This window comes from Anthonomus grandis, chromosome 1 (assembly GCF_022605725.1).
Source record: "Anthonomus grandis grandis chromosome 1, icAntGran1.3, whole genome shotgun sequence".
Classification (NCBI taxonomy): domain Eukaryota; kingdom Metazoa; phylum Arthropoda; class Insecta; order Coleoptera; family Curculionidae; genus Anthonomus; species Anthonomus grandis.
The window spans coordinates 33185875-33207948 of NC_065546.1; the positions used below are offsets into that span (position 1 = coordinate 33185875).

Genomic DNA, 22074 nt, shown 5'->3' on the forward strand with positions numbered 1-22074 from the left:
GTTCAAGTACTATAGCGGTAAACGAGGGCCTCTATGGCAGAGAGGACTCCGTGTTTAAGTCTTCCACCCCTAAATTCGAAGAGCCCAAACCGTCTGTATTGTATTTGACTTCTTTGTGGTTGTTCCAGTCGATCTTTTCCGACTGCAAGATGGAGTTCAGTTCGAACATTCAAGGTGTGACTGTATCCTTTAACATACAAGACGGTTTGTATGTTCCTTTAACATGTTCCTTTAACATACAAGATGGTTTTAATCGCTTTTGCCGCTTGGATGCTTCATAGAGGGCTGTCGACTAGAAACATTGCTTTAATATTCCCTTGGATAATAGTCACTTTGTATGGCCTTCACTTCAATCAATATAGAAGCATAAAAAGGTTGATGAGCATTTTGAAGGCGGTGAGAAACTCTACTGGGTTGCCCTGGATGGCTCTGATTATTATTTCTGTCGGATTGGGTTTAAGGGTCATTCTGATTTTAAGAACCTTGCAAGCCTCGGCCAACTTGTGGTATCGCAGAAAACTGAAAAAAAAAAGAACTCTACGAAACCCTTAACTAAAATGTCTAACCTTAACGGCGGCACATTTTTCACAACACCAATTGTGTGAACCAGTCTTCCTAGCTTGTGCGAAACTTTATTAAAACTGGAAACCGAAAGGCCCGTACAGCCCCTATGGAACCAAGAATTACACAAACTACACTCAACTGAACTAGAGTTTGATGGAAACCCACGACGAAATTTACAACAACTACTCACGTCGGCCATCTTGGAATTGTGATAATGAGGCTGATCACCACACTTACTAAATGTCAATATAGAGAACTGAACGATAACTGGGTTCGCCGGGTAGCCACCTCGGCGCTGTTGATCAGAAGTGTGCTGCGCATTGATTGGCTACTCTGCGCGTTGTTTTTATTTTCACTTGCGTCAGTTTGACATTCTCAAAAGAGAGTCTCTTACTATCTCAGTCTATTATTATATTTATAAGTAATTTTTTAATGCTTTATATATTTTTTGCATTTTATAATATACCAAAAACTAATTCGCATATTACTTTTTTTTGTTTGTGTAGAACGACCATAGATTTTGAAAGTGGCGAGAGCTATTTGATTACATTAAAAAAAGGTAAACATGTATGCGAATTGTACTTTCCAAAAAAATATGTTGTCAGGATATATCGGAAAGTAATTGATTCTGATGGGAGTCTAGAATAGAGATAGAATAGAGATACACTTCTGACTAACAGCGCCGATCTGGCAACTTTCGGAACCTAGTTTTCCTTCATTTTAGAGTACACACATGTAGCATACATATCAGTCTCCTGATCTCTAGTCTCCTTGGTTTGTCCCTGAAATTATGGTGTTTCTTAAATTTAATAACGTAGATGTAAAGCGCAACACTTCATAATGTTTGCTTATTTCATCACTGGACATGGGTACATCTTAACACTACCCTTTACTGTATTACCTACATATTCGGGATTTAAATACATGCTGTCTTGTCCTCTTTTTTTTGTAAATTATAATCTATAAAAATATGCTGTAGAAATAAGATTGTTTTATGGTGTTCTTATTTAATGTTGTAATTAATTTATTTATTCATTTATACTTAAATAAAACCAGTTTTATTTTAAGTACTAAATCTGCAACACTTTCTTTCTATTTCATACTAAGGACGTCAAAATTTAGTATTTTTATAATGTTATATTAAAAATGTGAAAATGTCAAGTATGAATTGTTAAGTGGTGCCGCTCCCTAGTAGTAAAGTCCAATGCAAAATTTAAGAGGTGTTATCATATAACTTTATTATATTTTCTGATTTAAATATTTGAAAAATTTTCAAAATTTTTACAAACTTTTAAATGCAATAAGGAAATATTGGTTTTTATTAAAATTTACTTTTACCAATTCAAAACGTAGTTCTAATACTTAAACAAGCTAAACATTACGTTAACTACTCTTGACTTTGAGGAAAAAATAAATTAAAGTATTTTATAGTGGCACCTCCATGCACCCCAGAAAATTTCAAAAGGGTGCTACCACGTATTAATAATTAAATAGGAACTGAAGCCTCAAAATGACAAGGACCATCGATAAGGTTGAGTGCAAATTTTAAGAGGTGTTACTATACAACTCGATTATTCTTTGACATTTATTTAATGTAATGTTTACTTGCAAGAATTCAAAACTTAATTTTATAACTTAAACAAGTTAAGAATTACTTTAACTACCCTTAAGGGAAAAATAAATTAAAGCGGTTAAAATGTCAAGTAAGAATCGTTAAACGGTAACACCCCTCATAAGGTTCAAGGGAAATTTTAAAGGGTGTTACTATATAACTTTAGTATTAAATCACATTTATTAAATGTATGCAATAAACTTATTTAAATATTTTAAAAATTTGTGGAATTTACACAAAAAAATTAATTGCAATAAGAAAAATTTGGGTTTGAGTAAAATTTACTTTCAGGAATTCAAATAAAAAACTTGCTTGTAGTAATTAAACAAGCTACAAATTACTTCAACTACCCTTGGGGGAAAAATAAATTAAAGCCGTTAAAATATCAAATAAGAGTCGTTAAATGGTAGCACTCTCCACACGATCCAATGCAAATTTTAAGGGATGTCACTATATAACTCTATTATTCTCTCACAACTTTTACATTTCAAGTAGGAATCGTTAAATGGCAGCACCCCTTATAAGGTCAAATGCAAATTTTAAGGGGTGTTACGTATAACTCTATTGTTTCATGTTTGGTGAATGTTTAAATTGAATTTCATTAAAATATTTGCAAACTTTGCAGAACTTAAAAAAAATAATTTTAATAAGAAAAGTTTGGTTTTGATTGAAGTTTACTTCCAGGAATTTAAAACTTACTACTTATTCTTAAACAAGCTAAAAATTACTTTAAATAACATTAAGAAAAAATTAACTGTTTTAGGGGCCCAGACCAATTTTTAAAGGGTGCCACCATATAATAATTAATAATAATAATAATAATAATAATAATAATAAGTTTATTTGCCAAAATTTACAATTCATCTTAAATAAATTGTCCTTACTGGCAACATGTTAATGATGTTTTTTTGTTTTATATATTTTGTTGTAGTACACCAAAGCTAAATAATTATAAAAGATATTTGGACATTGAGCATGATATCTTTATGGTCCAGTATTATTCAACAAATAAAAAATGTTAAATCATATACCCAATATAAAAACGTTTAATTTTGGGATATAGTTTCACAATTTGGGGAAAAGTTACCATTAGGTTCATAGAGGCCGAGTTTAGTGTATTTGAACCCAACTTTGATTTTATTGTTTGTAAATTTCATTTCTTTTTAAATTAATTTCATTATATTTTATTCATTGTTCACTAAGGCGTGTAAAACTTGGCGATATGTGTCCTGAATCCATTCTTGTATGACTGAGTTAAAGCGTTTTTTTCCAATTACATTTCGGAGATCATATCGTCCATGTTTTTACAAAGTGGCATATATCAAATAGTAAAATTTTACAGAACAGCCAATTTAAAAATTCCAAAATATTCAACCAGCTGTGTTTTATTTTTCAATAAACTAGAAGAACTTTTCGATTAAATATATTATAGCATTATGCTTAAATTATAACATTAAGCACATTTTTTCAGCACCGGTTAATTTTTTAGCAGTCAGCGCTTGCAGCAATAAAATATGTTTTGCAATATGGCGTATATGATATAGGTCTATTTGTGGTTTCCACAACTGGAATTTTAAAACATACGCCCAAACTGATTTTGCTCATAGCTTCTCAATGCTTGATCATACATATACGCCACTTTGTGAGGGTATAGATAAATTCGAACCTAACTACAAGCGCTAAAAAAGTGATTTTTGTAAAAATAACGATATACGCCGCTTTGTAAAAACATGGACGATATGGAATTATATTAAACGCCTTAGGATGATCTAAATAGGTCTTTAGGTACTAAAATTTGGATACCAGGCATCTGAGCTTACTTATTTATTGTGAAAATTCCATTTATGATTTTAAAATTATATTTTCGGATTTACCAATAACGGTCCCATTCTATGAAGCTTATAAGATGTAAAACTGATATATTTTATTTTCTTTACATGATACATTGAAACCAATATGAAATATTACCAAAATCTCTTTCAGCAGTTTATTTTAAATCTTGCCACGTATTTGTCTTATACAAAATTGCAGTATCATAAAAATAACTTACAATTTCCCTATTGCAATTTCATTTTAGTAGTAAGGACCTAACATCGTTTCCTGAGGGTCCTCATAAGTCACTTTATTACGTCTGCGCATTTAACCCATTTGATCCTGAAACTATATTTTTCCGAATTTGTATATTTTTTTCTTAAAAACGGTCAATAGAAGGTCCCATAAGTCGAGAAAAAATCATGATTTTTTTTTCAATTTCCAGTTTTGGAAGAAACGGCGGTCCTTTTAAAAGGACGGTAGGATAAAGGGCTACTATTAGAAAAATAAGTAAAGGCTTAAAAATATGTTTATATATCTTAGAAAAATACTTAAAACTTAAACTTAAAAACTAATTTGTATGATAGTCCACAAAACAGTTTTTTGGGTGAAGACCAACTTCACATTTTTGGCACACAAAATTTGCTTTTTTGTGGCACACAGCACATTTCCGCTGACTCTCGTGATATGTAACTAAATGATCTAGTCTATCGTAGCGTGAGAATTGGAATGCAGTTTTTGGCAATTTCGAAAGTCCACTCTTAGTTGTTTTCCTGTACGTTTCGAGCAGCTGTGTCCCTAGGTCCCTTCTAAACTGAAGTTGGTCAAGAGTACCAGCATTATTCCTATGGAGTTGCCACGAGTTTTGTGAGGCCATGTCTACACAGTGGGAAAATAATGGAAAATACCACTTTTTACCTCGTACTGAAACTCTATATTGGCTTATGTTTTGGTCACTACGGTCTACACCTCCCATATTTTCGTTGTATGCCTTGATCAGTTGAGGCTGATCTATATAAACAAGCTTTTTTTCAGCCTGTGAAAATCGTTTGACCTTATTTACTGGCAAAACTGAACATGCATTGGTGGCTAAAGTAACAATGCTGTTGTCATTCCATTTGCCTAATGCGATTTCATTATCGGCAACACCCCATTCAAATGTATCTCGTGTCTTTTTCTTCAGAACTGCCGCATTGCTAAATGGAGATTGTGGGATCCGGTTTTCACGTATAGTACCAGTTGCCTTGATGTTCCTTAATTTTAGCTCCTTTAGAAGTGACAAAGATGCGAAAAAATTGTGTGTCAAAAAATATGTGAAAGGGCTGGTAAGGCATTTTCTGTAAAAAATCTGCATATTGAAGAACAACTGACGCTCCCAAACCCAGGTATTTATATTTGTCCGGAATTGTTGTCGACGCATCGTGGTAGGGATCAAAATAAACAATGTATCCAAGGCGTAGGGTACCTACCCAAAATTTATACCCCCACCTTATAGGCTTGCCTCGAATAAATTGCTTACCGCTATGTCTCCCACAATACGGTATCATGGCCTCATCAAGGCTGTGATTCTCTTCAACTGGGGCATAATCAAAAAATTTTTTATTTAGGCTCTTGAAAAGAGGACGCAGTTTAGAGTACTTGTCTTTTTTATTAAGGGAAGTATTATCACTGCAATGAAAATTACTCATTATGAATTGAAATCTATCTCTGGAAATAGCGGCTAATATAAGTTTATTCTGGGTATCGTTGCAATTTTGCCAATACATATGTCGCCTTGGAACAGTTGTATATCCACTGACAAGTAACACCCCTATGAAGCAGTACATCTCGTCTGCAGTAACGTTACCGGGGCGGTTTTTTTGCTGTGCATAAATATTGGTAAAATTGACAATTTCTCCTACCAAGTTCTCATCAAAGAACAGCTTGAAAATATTTCCAGGGGAACGATTGCTTTGTGCAGTTTGAACTGATTGCCATTGCATAAACGTAGACTCTAAATCTTTATTGAGAGTATAGTCAAACGTCTTTATGTGTTTAGGTCGCCTTTCAACAAAAGTGGACAGTGGTAGATCATCATCACTGTCCCAGTCGTCTTCACCTTCTACGTCAAATTCAATTTCCGCCGGGGCCCTTAGTTGCCCTTATTTGCCCGGGTAAATTATTTGGTACTACATCGTCTTCAGCCCCAGAATCTTCATCGGTATCGCAGTTTTTGTTGGCATTTTCGGGTGGAAAAATTGTAATGCCTGTAGGAATGTCCGACGTAGAGTCATGAGTCATTCTCCAATTCCTTTAAGATTTCTGCTATGGCTAGTGGTTTTTTCCAATACCTGTAAAAAACCACATAGTAGTATATAATCCTACCGTCCTTTTAAAAGGACTCGTTTAATTGAACGCTCCTGGATTGATCAAGAAGTGTGAAACATAACCACAAATATATAAAAAGGTTAGTATGTTATGTTATATGTTTTAACATATATAGAATATTGTCTATAATATGAAAAAAAATCAAAACAAGAACGAAAAAATAAACGAGTTTTAACATATCTTACCTTGAGTCACTCATTGCAAAATCAGTCAGTTACTTTGAGGCATCTAATGTTAGTTTTTTAGCAAATAAATTGGTACTTCTAAGAATTTACAACGTTAACATGTTGTGGAAAAATTTCCAGTTTTAAATTTTTCACTTTTAGGCATCTTACTCATTATTGTTAACTACATTATTAATTAATTTACTTAAACACCAACAGGTCTATATCCTCAAAAACCAATAAACCAAATGTTCATTCAATTTGAAACATGTTCCATTTGTCGCAATTTAACAAAGAGCTTGGATTTTTGTGTTTGGCCTGAGAAGGCCTAATATAGGCCGAAACGTTGGTTATTAAAGGAAAAAGAAAATGAAAAACTTGAATTTTACTTAACCATTTATCCAACTAAACTCTTAAAAATTAACCAAATTAAATTGGGTCACTAAGACAAGACACAAAATTTTACTTAGTTTCATTCAGACATTTGAGTTAAACTTTAAGAAATTATTTAAGAAAAACTATTTTTTGTTCTTTACTTTCAAGCATCTGAAGTCAACTTTAGTTACTTTTAGACACTTCAAATTAGTTTTTCTTACAAATATTTTTTTCTAAGGTATTTTAAGTCATTTATAGATAAAGTCGGTTATCTAAAGCAAGTTTTTTAGGCAGTCAATGTAGGCATTTACAGTTATTTTTAGTTACATTAGATAATTTAGTCATATCAGTAATTTGTAACTCAGGCTGATACTTGGGTAACGTAACTTTCTATCAATCTTTTACAAGATCATCTTATGTCATATCAAAGAATTTTAAGGGATGTTACTATATAACTTTACCATTTTTACATTTTTTTATAAATGTTCTTCAAAAAAATCTTCTAATCTTTTTTAGGACTCAATCGGATGAGCCGCCACGCTCTCCTTTCTTGACCACCCCGGCCCCGAACCCCTTTATTCGTGAAAATCCCTCCCAGAGTGAAACCTCCTCACTATCGAAATCGGAGGACCACGAATCGGAAGACTCCACCGATCCCAAAAAGGAGATTTTTATCGATTACAAGCCGCAGTTGCCGTACACTCAAACTAAGAAACCGCTAGTAAAAACATTTTCTGACGGGGTGATATTGACAGAGAAAAAGAATTATTTTATTAGTGAGGATCGGGTGGTGCCGAGTGTTCGACCGACATACACTTCCATGAGCCATGAAAACTTGCATTTGTTGGATAGTACCCAGTTAGAGTGTAAGCCGCATTTCCAAAAAGGTATTTCTATTAATTACAAAAAAAAACCATAACGGTAAATCGGATGTTTTTAGCCCCAATTAAAGACGAAGGTGTGTGCCCTATGCCCTTGGAAGAGAACATTTATTCGTCCGTTGATGCGGGATTGCAATCACAAGATTCTATCGACGAGGAGTTTCATGAGAACTACATGCTAAACAGGTTGTGTCAAAGGTGAAAAAACTCATTTTTATTTCACTATTGTATGATTAACATTCTGGTTTCAGGCAAGAGTCCATAGAGACTGATATTGAGGCAATATGCGAACGAATATCTTTGGGAGACGAGTCTATAGTCCCTTCAGTTTATTTCCAGCATACCAAGTTTTCTCCATTTGCCTCAAATGATTCGTTAGCGAACGAAGCAAGGTACTAATCGATTAAGTACTAAACAAATTAATCATTTTTTTTACAATTCTTCTAGGGACCAATCTGACGACATATGGAACGAATCTCAGGTAACCGTTTTGCAAGTCGACTCTGGTACGGACAATGGTACTGCCCTCAGTACTTCTGAAACAGTTTCAGCCTCACCTAAAGGTAAAAACTTTATTTTTTATTGTTTGCCTGATTTATCGCATTTTTTCACACTTAGTTCCAAGTATATTATTATCACCTTCCTCCAAGAGAAAACACCTGCTCATGATGCAACACCAGCAAAAGTCTTCGTTTGACATGGATCCTCTGGACGAGGAGGCCGTCGAAGATGTCCTTAAGCCGATTTCTAATGAAAAACCCATAAATACGGTAAGAAAATTGCAGTGGCGAAGCGTACGAGTAGACAAGGTAGACACTGTCTACCCAAAATTATCCAGTTATTTGTTATTAATTTATCACGTAATTATTTCATGTGATTGTTGAATTAAAATTAAAAAAAAAATTAACACAGAACGTAGCCTCTCCTTACTATTATTAAATAGTATCTAAACACGATTAATCTAATTAACGATTTTTATTGTTTGTCTAACCGAAAAAAAAATTCACGCTTCGCCACTGGAAAATTGTTTATATGCGTTTGCCACGGTAACCAAAATTTAGGGCAAAAAGTAGTTTAAACTCCAAATTTATTTATTTATTTATTAATTTCAATATTTATATATTTCAATATACGGCAGAGCCAGTTTACAAAAACAAAATAGATAATACAAAATACTAGATAATATAACAATATAAAAATAATATTAGAATTACAAAAAAAATATATACCTCTGAAAAAACTATCAACAAGGCTAAAAACTTAGATAACACTAAGGAACGTAGGTTAAAGTCTAAGATTATTTATTTTTGATTTGAATGACCGTAAGCCGCTGAAAAATGGATCCAAACTATTTTCATTAAAGAAACATCCTAGTCCCCCCCGTCCGAAAAGTCCTAGTCAGTGAAGAAAAAAACCCATAGTTGGCCGAATGAAAGGGTAAGCAAAACATATCCTTCTTTGACAGGTGTTGCTTCCAACATGGTAGGACAATTACATGTATAAACCATTTAAGATCTTATAAAACGTTAAAGCATCAGAATAATGCCGTCTGACTCCAAGATTAGGGATATTAAATTGGACACTGATAGCATTATAGTCGATGTAATAATTACGAAAAACTATAAGCAAGGGATAATAAGAATCTTCTTTGTACAGCCTCAAGGCGTTCAATATGAGAATCATAATAAGGGGACCAAATTACAGACGCATACTCAAGCAAGGAACGTACCAAAGAGTAATAAAGTAATTTGAAACAGTAAGGTGTAAGATGTACACTATTTCTTGTGGTAAAACCAAGACTACGCATACTCCTGTTAATAATATCCAAAATGTGCTGTAAAAAAGTTAGCTTGGTATCGAAAAGAACACCTAAATCTTTAACTGTATCAACTGACTTGAGTTCGTTATTGTTGATTGTGTATTGATAATTAATAATTTCATTAGAACGACTTTATAATTACTTATTCTGACCAACTGTGTGTGACCAGTTAAAAAACTGTGACAAAATTCGACCAAGGCCGAAAGCCCCAAACTTCTTCGCCTTCGCCTTCGAGAAGCCTATATACACACTATTAACCTTTACAGGCCTCCCAAAGGACCAATCAAATCATATTGGTAAGTCAACAGGTTAGTCAACGTAGATCTACCCTGACAAAAACCATGCTGATGATCACTAAGCAATCGCACAGAAAACAACCTATCAAACAGCTTAGGAACTACAGACTGAATACACACACCTCTATAGTTACAAATATCAGTTCTATCGCCATTTTTATGAATTGGTGTTAAAAAGCTTACCTTCCAATAATCAGGAAATTTGCCTGATGTCAAGCAAAGATTCAAAAAAGGTAATGCAGAGGCTTACTCAGAATGCACAGACAGTTTTTAAGAAAAACAGGTGAAATACCATCAGGGCCAAAAGAATTTTTGTTAGGAATGCGTAAGATTTCATCAAATATGTACAATAAAGAAAATTAATTGATCCAAGAAACTCTCTATATTAATTTAAAAAAATTTGAAGATATTTTAAGTAAATCCTAAGTTACTACTACTAAAAATAAACCGAAAAAATTAAAAAATCATTTATAGCTCGAAGTTCCAAGGATGCTCCAGTTCGCCCCGATTAAACCGAACAAGTCCAAACATCAAACGTTGAGATCCCAATCCCCTTTGAGGTTTCGAAATTACGGGGAACCCTCTGTAGGCTATACCACGGCGGAGTCTCCCCTACCGGCCGTCGTTCCCGAACTACTACTGACCGCAACAGATTCCTGTAAAACCAACACGGACTTATCGGAGAGTACCACCACAGACGACTACCTAACCGCCAACTCCGGAACCGATAGTTCCAGGAAAAGCACCTCGTTCCAGGTAAGTTTCTACTAGCACCTAATTTCTTTGAAAAAGCTTCAGTTCTTATTTCTGTTTTTGTTTTGATCTGTTGCCGTTTCCTCTCTCTCTCTTTAGGTTGTTCCTTCTCTCTCTCCATCAGTTTCACCTGATGCCCATCAATTTTTGCACGCTGACCATATTTCAATTAATGCCATTTCTTATGCAAAGGGCTCGCATCCAGGCACCGGCAGATCGACTCCGTCCGACGATAGCAGCTCTTGCGGCAGCTACAGTATTGAAAGATCCACCCCGGATCTATTAAAAGGGTAACGTTAATTTATAGGTGTAGTTGATGTAGATGTAGAGTGATAGAGAAGCTGTTAATGGATGGTGTCAACTATAATTCAGCACAACATGTGAATTGTCACATATTCTAGGTTACGAGCTGTGAACTTTTTCCCAACTTAAAATGCCTTTTGTAATACTCAACTCATCACAACGTTTTTATGCTCAACGCCTTCTCAGGAGATGGTCTATAGTAATCTAAGAAAATTGTGAAAATATTTTTAGTGGCTATTCTGAATTATGTCCTATTACGTGTGGGTGTGCTAATTATTGCAAAGTTTCACGTTGCAAATTAATTCCCAAAAACTTTAAATTTGGTGATATTTTATGACACTTCTACTTTCAAATCCATCCTCAGGAACAACTAAATCTAAATCTAAAAAAACGACTAAATCTAAAAAAAAATGAAAATATCTTAAGGAGTTCCTGAGTTATGCTTCAAAATGGTCCTTAATGATCAAAAGCCTAATTGTTGAAATATGGGTTTTAAAACGTTAAATGCGGTGAATGTTCATCCTTTGCAGACAAAAGTGCCTTTAAATTTTGAGGTACAAAAATCATTCATAGATCTTATTGGATGTCCTTTCTTGGAATAAAACTTGTTTAAAAATAGTCCAATAGCTTCATAAATTATTCCCAATAATCGCGAATAGTTTTTAATTAACTTGGCAGGTAAAACTGTCTGAATCAAAACTGCCCTTACTGCCATAATTCTTATCCCATAATGATGTTTCTACCTTTAAGTCCATTATCAGGGTCTATTACATATTAATGTAAAAAAAAATTAAATGGTTCCTAAGTTATGCCTAAAAATTTCCCTTGATAATTAAAAATCTTCTTTTTGGAATATGGGTTGGATTGGGTTGGGTTGGGATTAAAATCTCAAATTCGCTGACTCTTGGAACTTTGCAGACAAAATTGCCTCTTACTCAGAACATTTTTGAGGTTCAAAAATCATATATACAGGGTGGTCCATTTACCTTCAGACATCCCAATATCTCTAAAACTAAACATGTATCCAGAAAATGTTTTATGTGAAGTTTGAATAGTTTTCAGAAGGTCATAAAATGACGTCATTGGTTTGACCTTGAGTGGACGTTTTCAAGGTCAAATGAAGGTCAACTTCACTTTTTTGCATAGAAACCTCTATTTTTTTAATAGTATCTGATTTAGCTTTAAAAAATAAGTAACTTTTATCTGACACTTTTTTACATGCGACCTCTCCTTTTCAAGATATTAATTCTTGATTCTTTTATGAATTTTTTCCTTGACAATGACATTTGCCTTCGTAGGTAGTATCTGATGATCTATCAAAAGGAGTGAAAGTATTTTATGAAAGAATTTTATTATCAAAAGAATCGAAAACTTGAAAATAAAACGTACAAAGTTCAAATAAAAGAAATTGAAACAAAAAAGTCAGAAAATTATTTTAATAAATGTTCAAAGTGTTGACCTTCCACTTCTATACATTTGTCGACTCGCTTTCTAAACGATCAATGAATAGAGTTGAGCATCTGTGGAGTTATCTGCCCACAAACCTCCGTGATTTGCAGCTTCATATTTTCGGGAGTCGTTGGTGGATCGCGATATACGATCTCCTTCAAATAACCCCATAGAAAAAAATCTAAGGGTGTCAAATCAGGTGACCGTGGCGCCCAGTGGACGGCTCCACCGTGACCTATCCAACGTCCATTGAAGTCACGATCCAACACTTGGCGCGCAACGCGTGAATTATGTGCAGGACAACCATCATGCTGGTACCACATATTTAGTATCACTTCAAAACACACATCTTAAAATACTGGTAGAATCTCCAGCAAAAAATTACGGTATTTTTGGCCTGTAAGGACACCATCAATAAAATAAGGTTCAATGACTTTATTATTGATGATGCCACACCAGACATTCACAGACCATGGGCGCTGATTTTCTATCGCTCGAAACCACCTGGGATTTTCAACTGCCCAATAATGCATGTTATGACGATTAACTACACCATAGTTCAGTCACAAAACAACACTCGATTTTGGAAATCATTCCCGTGAAGCTCTTGATGTAACGACAAGTGATACGGATCAAACTTGTGGCATTTCAAAATTCTCAGGACACTTGTTTTGGAGATTCCATCCAGAAGCAGAAGAAATTGATCGTGAGCTGACTCCAGGATTATGGGCAACTGCAGCTAAGACAGCAATTTCATTATTTTGACTGGTTCGTTCGTTCATTATTTTGACTCTTTCGTGATCGATTTATCGTTCTCACACTTCCATCCTCTATAAAGTGGTTCACTACACGATAAAATGGTGATCGCGATGGAAGTCGCCACTGAGCATGTCGCATGGTATGCAGCTCAATGACTCTATTAATATTCCGTTCAGATTCACCATAGATAAGGACATTTCAACTTTTTTATTTATTGTTAGGCATTCGATAGTCACTCAACAAAATAGTAAAATACTTGATAACTGAACGAATACTGTGAACGAAAATATTCTCTCATTTACTTTATTCATCAGTATTTGTTTACAATAGCCTGAAATACCTGGGATAAACACGTGAGATCTGTTCACTATAGAAAATGTTTGCATCATAACAAGTTCCATTGATCATTGATCAACAATGCCTTGTCACAACAATATTGAAAAATTGCTGAAACCAAAGCTTTTCTTATTTCTAATGTTATTGTCAAGGAAAAAAAATTCGTAAATGAATCAAGAATTAATATCTTGAAAAGGAGAGGTTGCATGTAAAAAAGTGTCAGATGAAAGTTGCTTATTTTTTAACGCTTAACAGATACTATTAAAAAAAATAGAGGTTTCTATGCAAAAAAGTAAAGTTGACCTTCATTTGACCTTGAAGACGTCCACTGAAGGTCAAACCAATGACGTCATTTTATGGCCCCCTGGTAACCTTTCCAACTTCACATGAAACATTTTCTGGATACATGATTAGTTTTCAAGATATTGCGATGTCTCAAGTTAAATGGACCACCCTGTATATGAAATTATTGGGTAAGAAATGCTCTTTTTTAATATTAAGCTTTTTTCTTATATAAATTATGATACTTTTAAATAATTTTATAGAAAAATGGTTTTATAGAATTTTCCTAATAGGCATTTCTAACTAAAACACTAAACAACCGTGTAGAATATTGTTAATAACATTGAGACTAAGAATACAATAATGAGTAAATGCAAATACTTAAAGCAAAACAAAAATGATGGCAGAGCTGGAGAAAATATTTCAGATTTTGAAATGTTACTTCATGTTGAAGAAAATAAAGGAATTATTTTAGTTCAGTCTTGGGCACAAAAGGGTAAAAAAATACAAATACCATTCCTTTAAAACATCAGGAACTGCGATGGAATCCGAAGAACAGATTTCTGTTTTGAAGTTATGGAAAGGGCGAATAACCACAGAGATTTTTCACGAATTTTTTGTTTTACGGACGAATGTACCTTTACCTGAAATAATAGGCCAAATATTAAAAATTTTCCTTACTGGAGTAAAAGGGTAGTACAATGCTAAAAAATTAAATATATCATCCAATAAGATAGTTGAAATTCCCAATGAATTATGTGATGCAGAACAGATTTGCCATTTTTCATCTACTTTTCAAGCTCCTAACTCTGCGTCAGATGACAAAATCTGTTTCTATCGTTCAAATGTCCATCCCAATATTAATATCAAAGTAAATTTTACGCTTATAGATGGGGATTCCCTCTTAAAGATTCTGAATAGCATATCCACTGGGGCAATTGGCGATGATGGCATATCAGTAAGGGATATTAAACATTGCTTGCCATTCCACCCTTATTAAATATAATAAATTCCAGTATTTTAGAAAATTATTTTCCATTTTCATGGAAAAAAGCAATTAATAAACCGCTAGCTAAAAATACGAATCCTAAAGATCTAAAGGATCTATGACCGATCAGTATTCTTTCGGTAGTTTCTAAACTTTTTGAAAAATATATTAATAAACAATTGTACGACTTCCGAAACACGTCAAATTTTATCCCATCGTGTCAATCAGAATTCCGATCTGGTTATAGCACTTCTACTTATTTAGTTAATGTTTTAAATGATGTTCGTCATAGTGAAGATAAGAAACTAATAACTTGCCTGACTTTTCTCGATTTCAGTAAAGCATTCAATACGATTAGCTACAATATGCTATTAGCCAAGCTTCATTACTATGGTCTATTTCTGATAATTCTGTAAAATTTTTCGAACAATATTTGATAGATAGATCCTTTTGTATGGAAATTGTGAGAGATTTTCAAAGCGTTTGATCTGAATTTTGGCTCAATTTTGACACCTCTGTTGCTTTCCATATATGTTGCAGATTATATGAGCAATTCTATTGAGATTTCGAAAATTCAACAATCTGTTGATGATTCTCAAATATACTTTCACTTTATTTTCTTTAGATTATTTAAATAAAAATATTGACAAATTTAACACAGATCCTATTTTTTAATGCTAAATATCAGATTGAAAGAATTAGGCAATTATTTGTTCCACAAATAGATGATATGCCTTTGGCCTCAGTTTCAGAGGTGAAAAATGTTGGTTTACTTTTTGATGATTCGCTAATATTTCAAACACATATTCATAATAAATTAAAAATTGCTTATATTATAAGATTGAAAAAACATTTTTTTTAAATGGCTACCATCCAAAATATGTATCAATTATGTGACAGTTTAATATTATCGCTATTCGACTATGGTGATGTGGTTTATAATTCATCTTTGATGATGAAATTAGTATACCAAGTACAAAAAATACAAAACAGCTGTATGCGTTTTTCTTACAATATTCCATTTAGAGAACATTTTAAACCTCATTTAAATAATAAAAATATACTTAATATGAGTTACCGTAGAAAACCTTCATTTTTATACTTTTTTACATAGAATCTTAAAAACTGGACAACTCTCATACCTTGCAGCGTTATTTAATCTATTTTTACACCAGCATCATACAAGATTTGTTAATAAATACAGGGTACCTCAACATCGCACTGCAGCTTTTCAGAAATCTTTAACATACATAGGGATTAATCTGTGGAATGTTAGTTTCCCTTGTTTTGTCTTGCGTACGCCTTTCGCCCTTTTTTCTGCCATTTCCTATTCCATTATAGAAATTTCAATGACTTATTTAAATATAATATATGTTATACAGGGGCACCGCGCACAAATACACATGATTTGTGTATTTTGTGTTATTGGCCACTATGGTCGCGCTGTAATCCTTTCTGTCCTCGGGTTATATTGTATATAGTTGTAAAATTGATTGTGTATAATTTGTATATATTGGGCAAATAAAGAAAATTTGAATTTGAAAGAAAACGAACGAATGTTCTTACAGAGTACCCTCAAAAAGTAAATGTTTGGCTGGAATATTTCTGGTCAAAACTATCCGACCTTTTTTTTGGAAAGATGTTGGCAGGGGACGAAAATTTGAATCTTTTACAAAATCAAATTGGACCAGCATTGGAGGAAGTTGCACTTAAAAATGAGATTTGGTTTCAACTAGATGGCCGTCCTGCGCCCATATCACAGCAAATCAGCGAATATCTTCAAAATGTATTTTATGTTTTACCTATCTATTATTGATTTATAATACCTTAGAAATGGAATATGTTATGGTAGCAATAATACCTGCTATCACACCTAGGGCATTATAAGCGGACATTATGATAATGCCCGGAAATTTTATTGCTTATCCATTATTTATTATCTCATATTTTATTTCTCTTATAATAAAGAATAAACATCCATTTTATACAAAAATAATTTTAATGGACAATTTACAAACTATACAAAATAGCGTTAGTGCTGCCACCTCTACCATCACAAAAAACACCGACCATTCTATAGTGGGATCAGCTACATTTTCCGGGACATTTCAAAATTGTAATTTTTATTTTGGAAATAAAGTTTTTTATTATATTTAAAGCGCCTAAATCTTCTTCAATTATAGTAAAACTTTTTGAAGTTGAAGATTTAGTTTCTGGTACCTTTATAACCAAGACCGTTCCTCTATCTTCAATACCATCAATGGTCATTTTGACCAACTCATCTCGTCTTAAACCTCCAAAAACACCCATTACTAATATGACTTTGTGTACCAAGTAGATATCATTAGGAGCCTTCTTAATAAATTTTATTATTTGTTCTCCTTCCAAAACTTTAGACTTCTTCGGGACATATCCTTTTGACTTAACTTTTAAACAAGATATGAGACGATGGTATTGCGAGATGTCTATATTTTTATAGACTATTAACGTAGACCTTAGGGTAGAATACTTGGTCCAGAGAGAGTTCGGACTGTATTTTTTCGACTAAAAATATTAAAATTTGTTAATCATATGTACCTATTAAAATAAAATCAATAACTTACCAGTTCCTGCAAATATGCCATTAGAACGGTTTCGGTTATTTGAACAATTGCGTTGGCATCTTTCCAAATACCAAATGTGCCATACTCCCGATTATACTGTTGCCTTGATTTAACTGGCAAAAGATTTTCGGTCGCTTTTATGGCCTTTTCTCTTATATTTTGTGGAATTTCTTCCATTTTAAACAAATATTTAAACAAAAAATGCCAACTGACTAACTGACAGAAACATCAAAGTCAAACTTAAATAATCACTGCAAGTCACTTGATAAATTTCTGTAGGTAGGTATGTACGTATACCTACCTACCTGTGTACAGGTAGACCCTATTTTTTAATTAATATTAAAATTATTTTTGTTCATAAAAATCAATTTTTAGGTAAAACATATAGCATTGTATGCACCACGGGCATTGTTAGACTCTAATGCCCATCAGGCGGAAACCTAGCCACCTTCCGGGCATTATCGTCCTTACAATATCCTTGATACATAAATAGCTATAATGGACACGTAATTGGGCCAAATTACACTATTAATTAGCCAGTCAGCTCTCCGGATCTTTCACCAATATTAATAAAACAAAAATTGAGAATATCTCTAAGTGGGTCCTAAGTTATGTCTAAAAATGTCCGTTGATAATTAAAAATTTAGTTTTTGGAATATGGGCTTTAAAATCTTAAATTCACTGACTCTTGGATCTTTTCAGACAAAATTGTCTCGAACTCAGAAGAATCAGAGTCTATATATATATATTTCTGGTAATTCATATACGGAGCTAAAATTTAACAGCGCAAACTATAATATTAAACTATAATTGTGTTATGTGTTGTGTAACACAATCAATGAAAAAATGTCCTCTCGCCAATGGCACACTATATTAACTTCTACTGATATAAATATTAATATAAATACTTTTTATAAAATTTTAGATGAAACAATTAAATATATTACAAAACATATTCCAAGGGGAAAAATTAATAAAAATCAATACGCTATGGTTTCAGGTATACGTTTATGGTATTCCAAAGATACAATAGGTTTAATAGTGTCAGATAACGAAGATATTTGTGAACTTTTTTCAAAAGACGTTAGTGTAGTGTCTTTGAGCCATCTACCACTTCAGTGTCAGTAAATTTTACCGGATGGTCACAATGTTTTACCATAAATCATATAGAAAAACATGATGTTTACAGTCATGTCTGTTGTCCCTATAAGAGTCCTGTTGGTTTTCCTTCAATTTTTTTGAAATCTTGTCCTAGTTATTCTGAGCCATTACCTATTTTATTTAATCAGTGCATATTAAAAGCCACATTTCCTATAGTTTGAAAAGTGGCCCAAATCGTACCTATTTTTAAATCTGGAGATAAAAGTTCTCTGACGAATTTCTGTATTAAGTCATTTTGAGAAGCTCTTTGAATTGCTCATTTTTAAACGGCTCTTTTTTAAAAATAAGAGAAACAATTAATCTTAATCAACATGGATTTTTCCAGAGAAGATCGGCTCTTACTAATTTGATAAAACACGGAACAAGGTCTCGAGACATGCGCGGTGTACACTGATTTCTCGAGAGCATTTGACAAGGTTCATTATCCAACGCTTTTTGTCAACGTTGAGAATTTCGGTGTGGATTTAACTGACGACTCTCAATATGTCGTAATAAATGGTGTTAAATCTTGAAGTATTGGTGGGAGTTCGGGAGTGCCTCAAGGGTCTATTTTTGAATGACGTTGAGCAATGTTTTTCTGATAGTAATTACCAGAGGATGTATGGAGAGGATAATTTGAAAATCTATAAAGCTATTAAAAAGCCATCAGATTTTCAAACAATTTAGTAAGATATTCTAACTTTGCACACTCCTGCATTTTAAATAAATTATGTATTAATCCTAAAAAATGTCACTGTATACTTTTCTCAAAGAAATCACTGCAAATACAAACCAAAAATGTGATGTTTATCTTGATGGAACTAAATTAAGGTATGTGTATTATGTTAGGGATTTGGGTGTAACCCTGGATTCCAGACTGTTGTTTGCATTCAAAGAGCGATTTAAAATGTAGGGCTTATAAAAAAATATCGTTGGCAAGGCCAATCCTTAAGTATGCAACAGTTGTTTAGTGTCCGATGTATCACAAATATGTATATTGCTCAGTTGGAAAAAGTACAACGTCAATTTTTAAATATATTCAATTTTAGATTTAATCGAAATAGACATTTTGGCAGTTATAGCGAAAGCTTATAATTTTATTGTAAGTGAATTTTATTGAGTCTTTATAAAAATGTAGATATTTTTTTGATTTGATTTTTTGTCATACGATTATTCATAATCAAATCTGTTTGAATTGACGAAACAGTGGGCTGCCAAGGCAGTTGTGCATATAGGTCTCCTGATGGACCCGTCATGCCCCACCGGAGGTTACCAGAGCCCAACGGCCTTAGAGAAACCGATAAGGCTCTCTGGTCTGAAGGACTTAAAGTCGCTCGGTACACTGAAAGTGTTACCCAAGTGTTTGAACCTGGCGCGCGTGAGTGCTGGGCACTCCCCGACTACATGGTTAACGGTTTCATTCTTCTCACAGCACCATCGGCATTCGGGGTTGTCCGCAATACCGATAGTATGGAGATGGCTTCTTAAGTGCCAGTGACCGGTTAAAAGACCTGTCACTAGCCGAATTTCGCGTCTTTTTAGGCGTAGTAGATTTTTGGTGAGACAGGCAGAGGGCCCACCTATATGCGCTTTGACCTGTCTCATACCAGGGGACTCAGTCCATCTTCGGTGGGTCCACTAGTCCAACAGACCCTTCATTGACGCGACCGCAACGTATTTGGCGATACCAACTATGGGTTCCGACCCCATCGGCACATTCGCGGATCCCAGTCTGGCAAGAGAGTCCGCTTCCTCATTACCTGCATGGCCTGCGTGGCCAGATATCCAGACGAGCTGGACCCTGCATCCAACATTTACCAGTTTTTTCAGGACTTTTATGCACTCTAGTACAAGCTTGCAGCTCTGCTGTCGGAGCATATTGATACGACTGTATGGCGGTGTCCGCAGGTTAGGATTTTCTGTCCGCATTTTAATACAGCGAATACTTTGGCCTGGAAGACAGTGGCGAGCTCCCCCAGCGAGTATACCCTACTGGTATGTGGGATCCCACCAATAAGCCCTGATCCAGCTCTGTTATTCATTCTGGAACCATCTGTGTACCAGATGGTCCCCCTATTTAGCAATGCAGGTCTGTTGGAATGCTGCCACTCTTCTCTGCCTGCAATGTGCGTCACGAATCCCTCGCAGTCCATAGTCACTGGAGCCATGCAGTCACTGCCCATCAGAAGGAGAGGACATTCCTGTATGGCCCGTGACCAAATTTTTGCGTGATTGGTCTCGCCAGCACGTAGATCGCCGAGGACGTATAGCCTGTACGCAGTCCTCATTGCCTCGAATTGGACAACGAGGTCCAGAGGCGAAAGGCTCAGCAGAGTCTCAAGCGCTCTAGTTGGCGCCGTCCGCATGGAACCCGTTATGCTGATACATGCAAGACGTTGGACTCTGTCCAGTTGAGCACGAATTTTCGCTTTCTCCGTACATGGCCACCAAACGATAGCCCCGTATGTGAGAAGAGGTCTCACAATGCGCGAGTAGATCCAATGGAGGATCTTAGGAGACAGACCCCAGGTATTGCCGAAAGCCCGCCTGCAGGCCCATAGCGCGCAGGTGGCCTTCTTCATTCTGGTGTCTGCATTATCGTGCCAGGAGAGTTTGGGATCCAACTTGATTCCCAGAAATCGAACTGTCCTGGAGTAATGCAGCTGCACGCCACCTAGAGATATAACAGGGGGCGTGCCAAAGTTACGTCTCCTCGTGAATAGTAGGAGCTCTGCTTTTTTGGGGTTAATCCTGAGACCCCCCGAGAGGCACCATATGTCCACCATACGCAGGGCTCTCATCATAGGGCCCCGCATTGAGACGGCGTCTTTCCCTGGGCAAAGGATTACCAGATCATCAGCGTAGGCCTGTGTGTATAGGCCAGCATTGTTTAAAAGATTTATCAGGCTGTCGACCACAAGGTAGGGGACAATACTCCTCCCTGCGGGCAGCCCCTAGCCGCCAACGTTTCGACAATCTCGTTGTTGAGCTGGGCAAATACATGACGTTTTGAGAATATGGCCTCTACCCAGCTAACCAAACAGGGTTCTGAGCTGCGGCTCTCGAGTGCTTGGCAGATTAATGCAAAAGGGGTGTTGTCGAACGCCCCTTCAATGTCTAGAAACGCATCCAGACAGGCCTTGCCACTACCCAGAGCATCCTCCACCTAACGAGGTGGTGTAGGGCCAGGTCCGTGGATTTGCCCGCCTGATAGGCGTATTAGTGCACATGCAGTGGTTTGTTGACCAGGATGCTTTCGTTAAGGTATCGATCAATCCTCTCCATCGCCTTCAGCATAAAGCTGGTAAGGCTGATAGGACTGTACGATTTGGGATCTGTAAAATCGCTTTTTCCGGGTTTCGGAATGAAGACGACTTTCACTTGACGCCATAACTTTGGGACGTAGCCCTGAGCAAGGGACGACCTGAATAGTCTGACTATGTGTGAAGTTAGTACTTCTAACCCGTTTTGCAAAAGGCATGGATATAATCCATGCATGCCCGGAGATTTGAAGGGAGGGAATGTCTTGATTGCCCATTTCACCCTCTCGTAGGTAATTATTCTTCTAGCA

The 22074-nt window shown here is 35.1% G+C and overlaps 1 protein-coding gene across 11 annotated transcripts in view; it reads left to right on the plus strand.

Moving 5' to 3' along the window:
* Positions 1 to 22074, plus strand: part of LOC126740017 (uncharacterized) — a 95121-nt gene that overhangs the window by 29899 nt on the left and 43148 nt on the right. For 9 of the 11 annotated variants that reach the window (XR_007661772.1, XM_050445918.1, XM_050445925.1 and 6 more), the window contains exons 7-13: positions 7411 to 7781; positions 7835 to 7973; positions 8027 to 8167; positions 8223 to 8338; positions 8394 to 8545; positions 10365 to 10646; positions 10743 to 10933. Coding sequence is in view for 10 of the 11 variants with exons in the window: in XM_050445918.1 (XP_050301875.1) it covers positions 7411 to 7781; positions 7835 to 7973; positions 8027 to 8167; positions 8223 to 8338; positions 8394 to 8545; positions 10365 to 10646; positions 10743 to 10933 (1392 nt within the window). In the remaining variant the exon portion in view is untranslated. The remainder of the gene's footprint in view (positions 1 to 7410; positions 7782 to 7834; positions 7974 to 8026; positions 8168 to 8222; positions 8339 to 8393; positions 8546 to 10364; positions 10647 to 10742; positions 10934 to 22074) is intronic. The other 2 variants (XM_050445933.1, XM_050445908.1) reach the window with 2 other exon arrangements.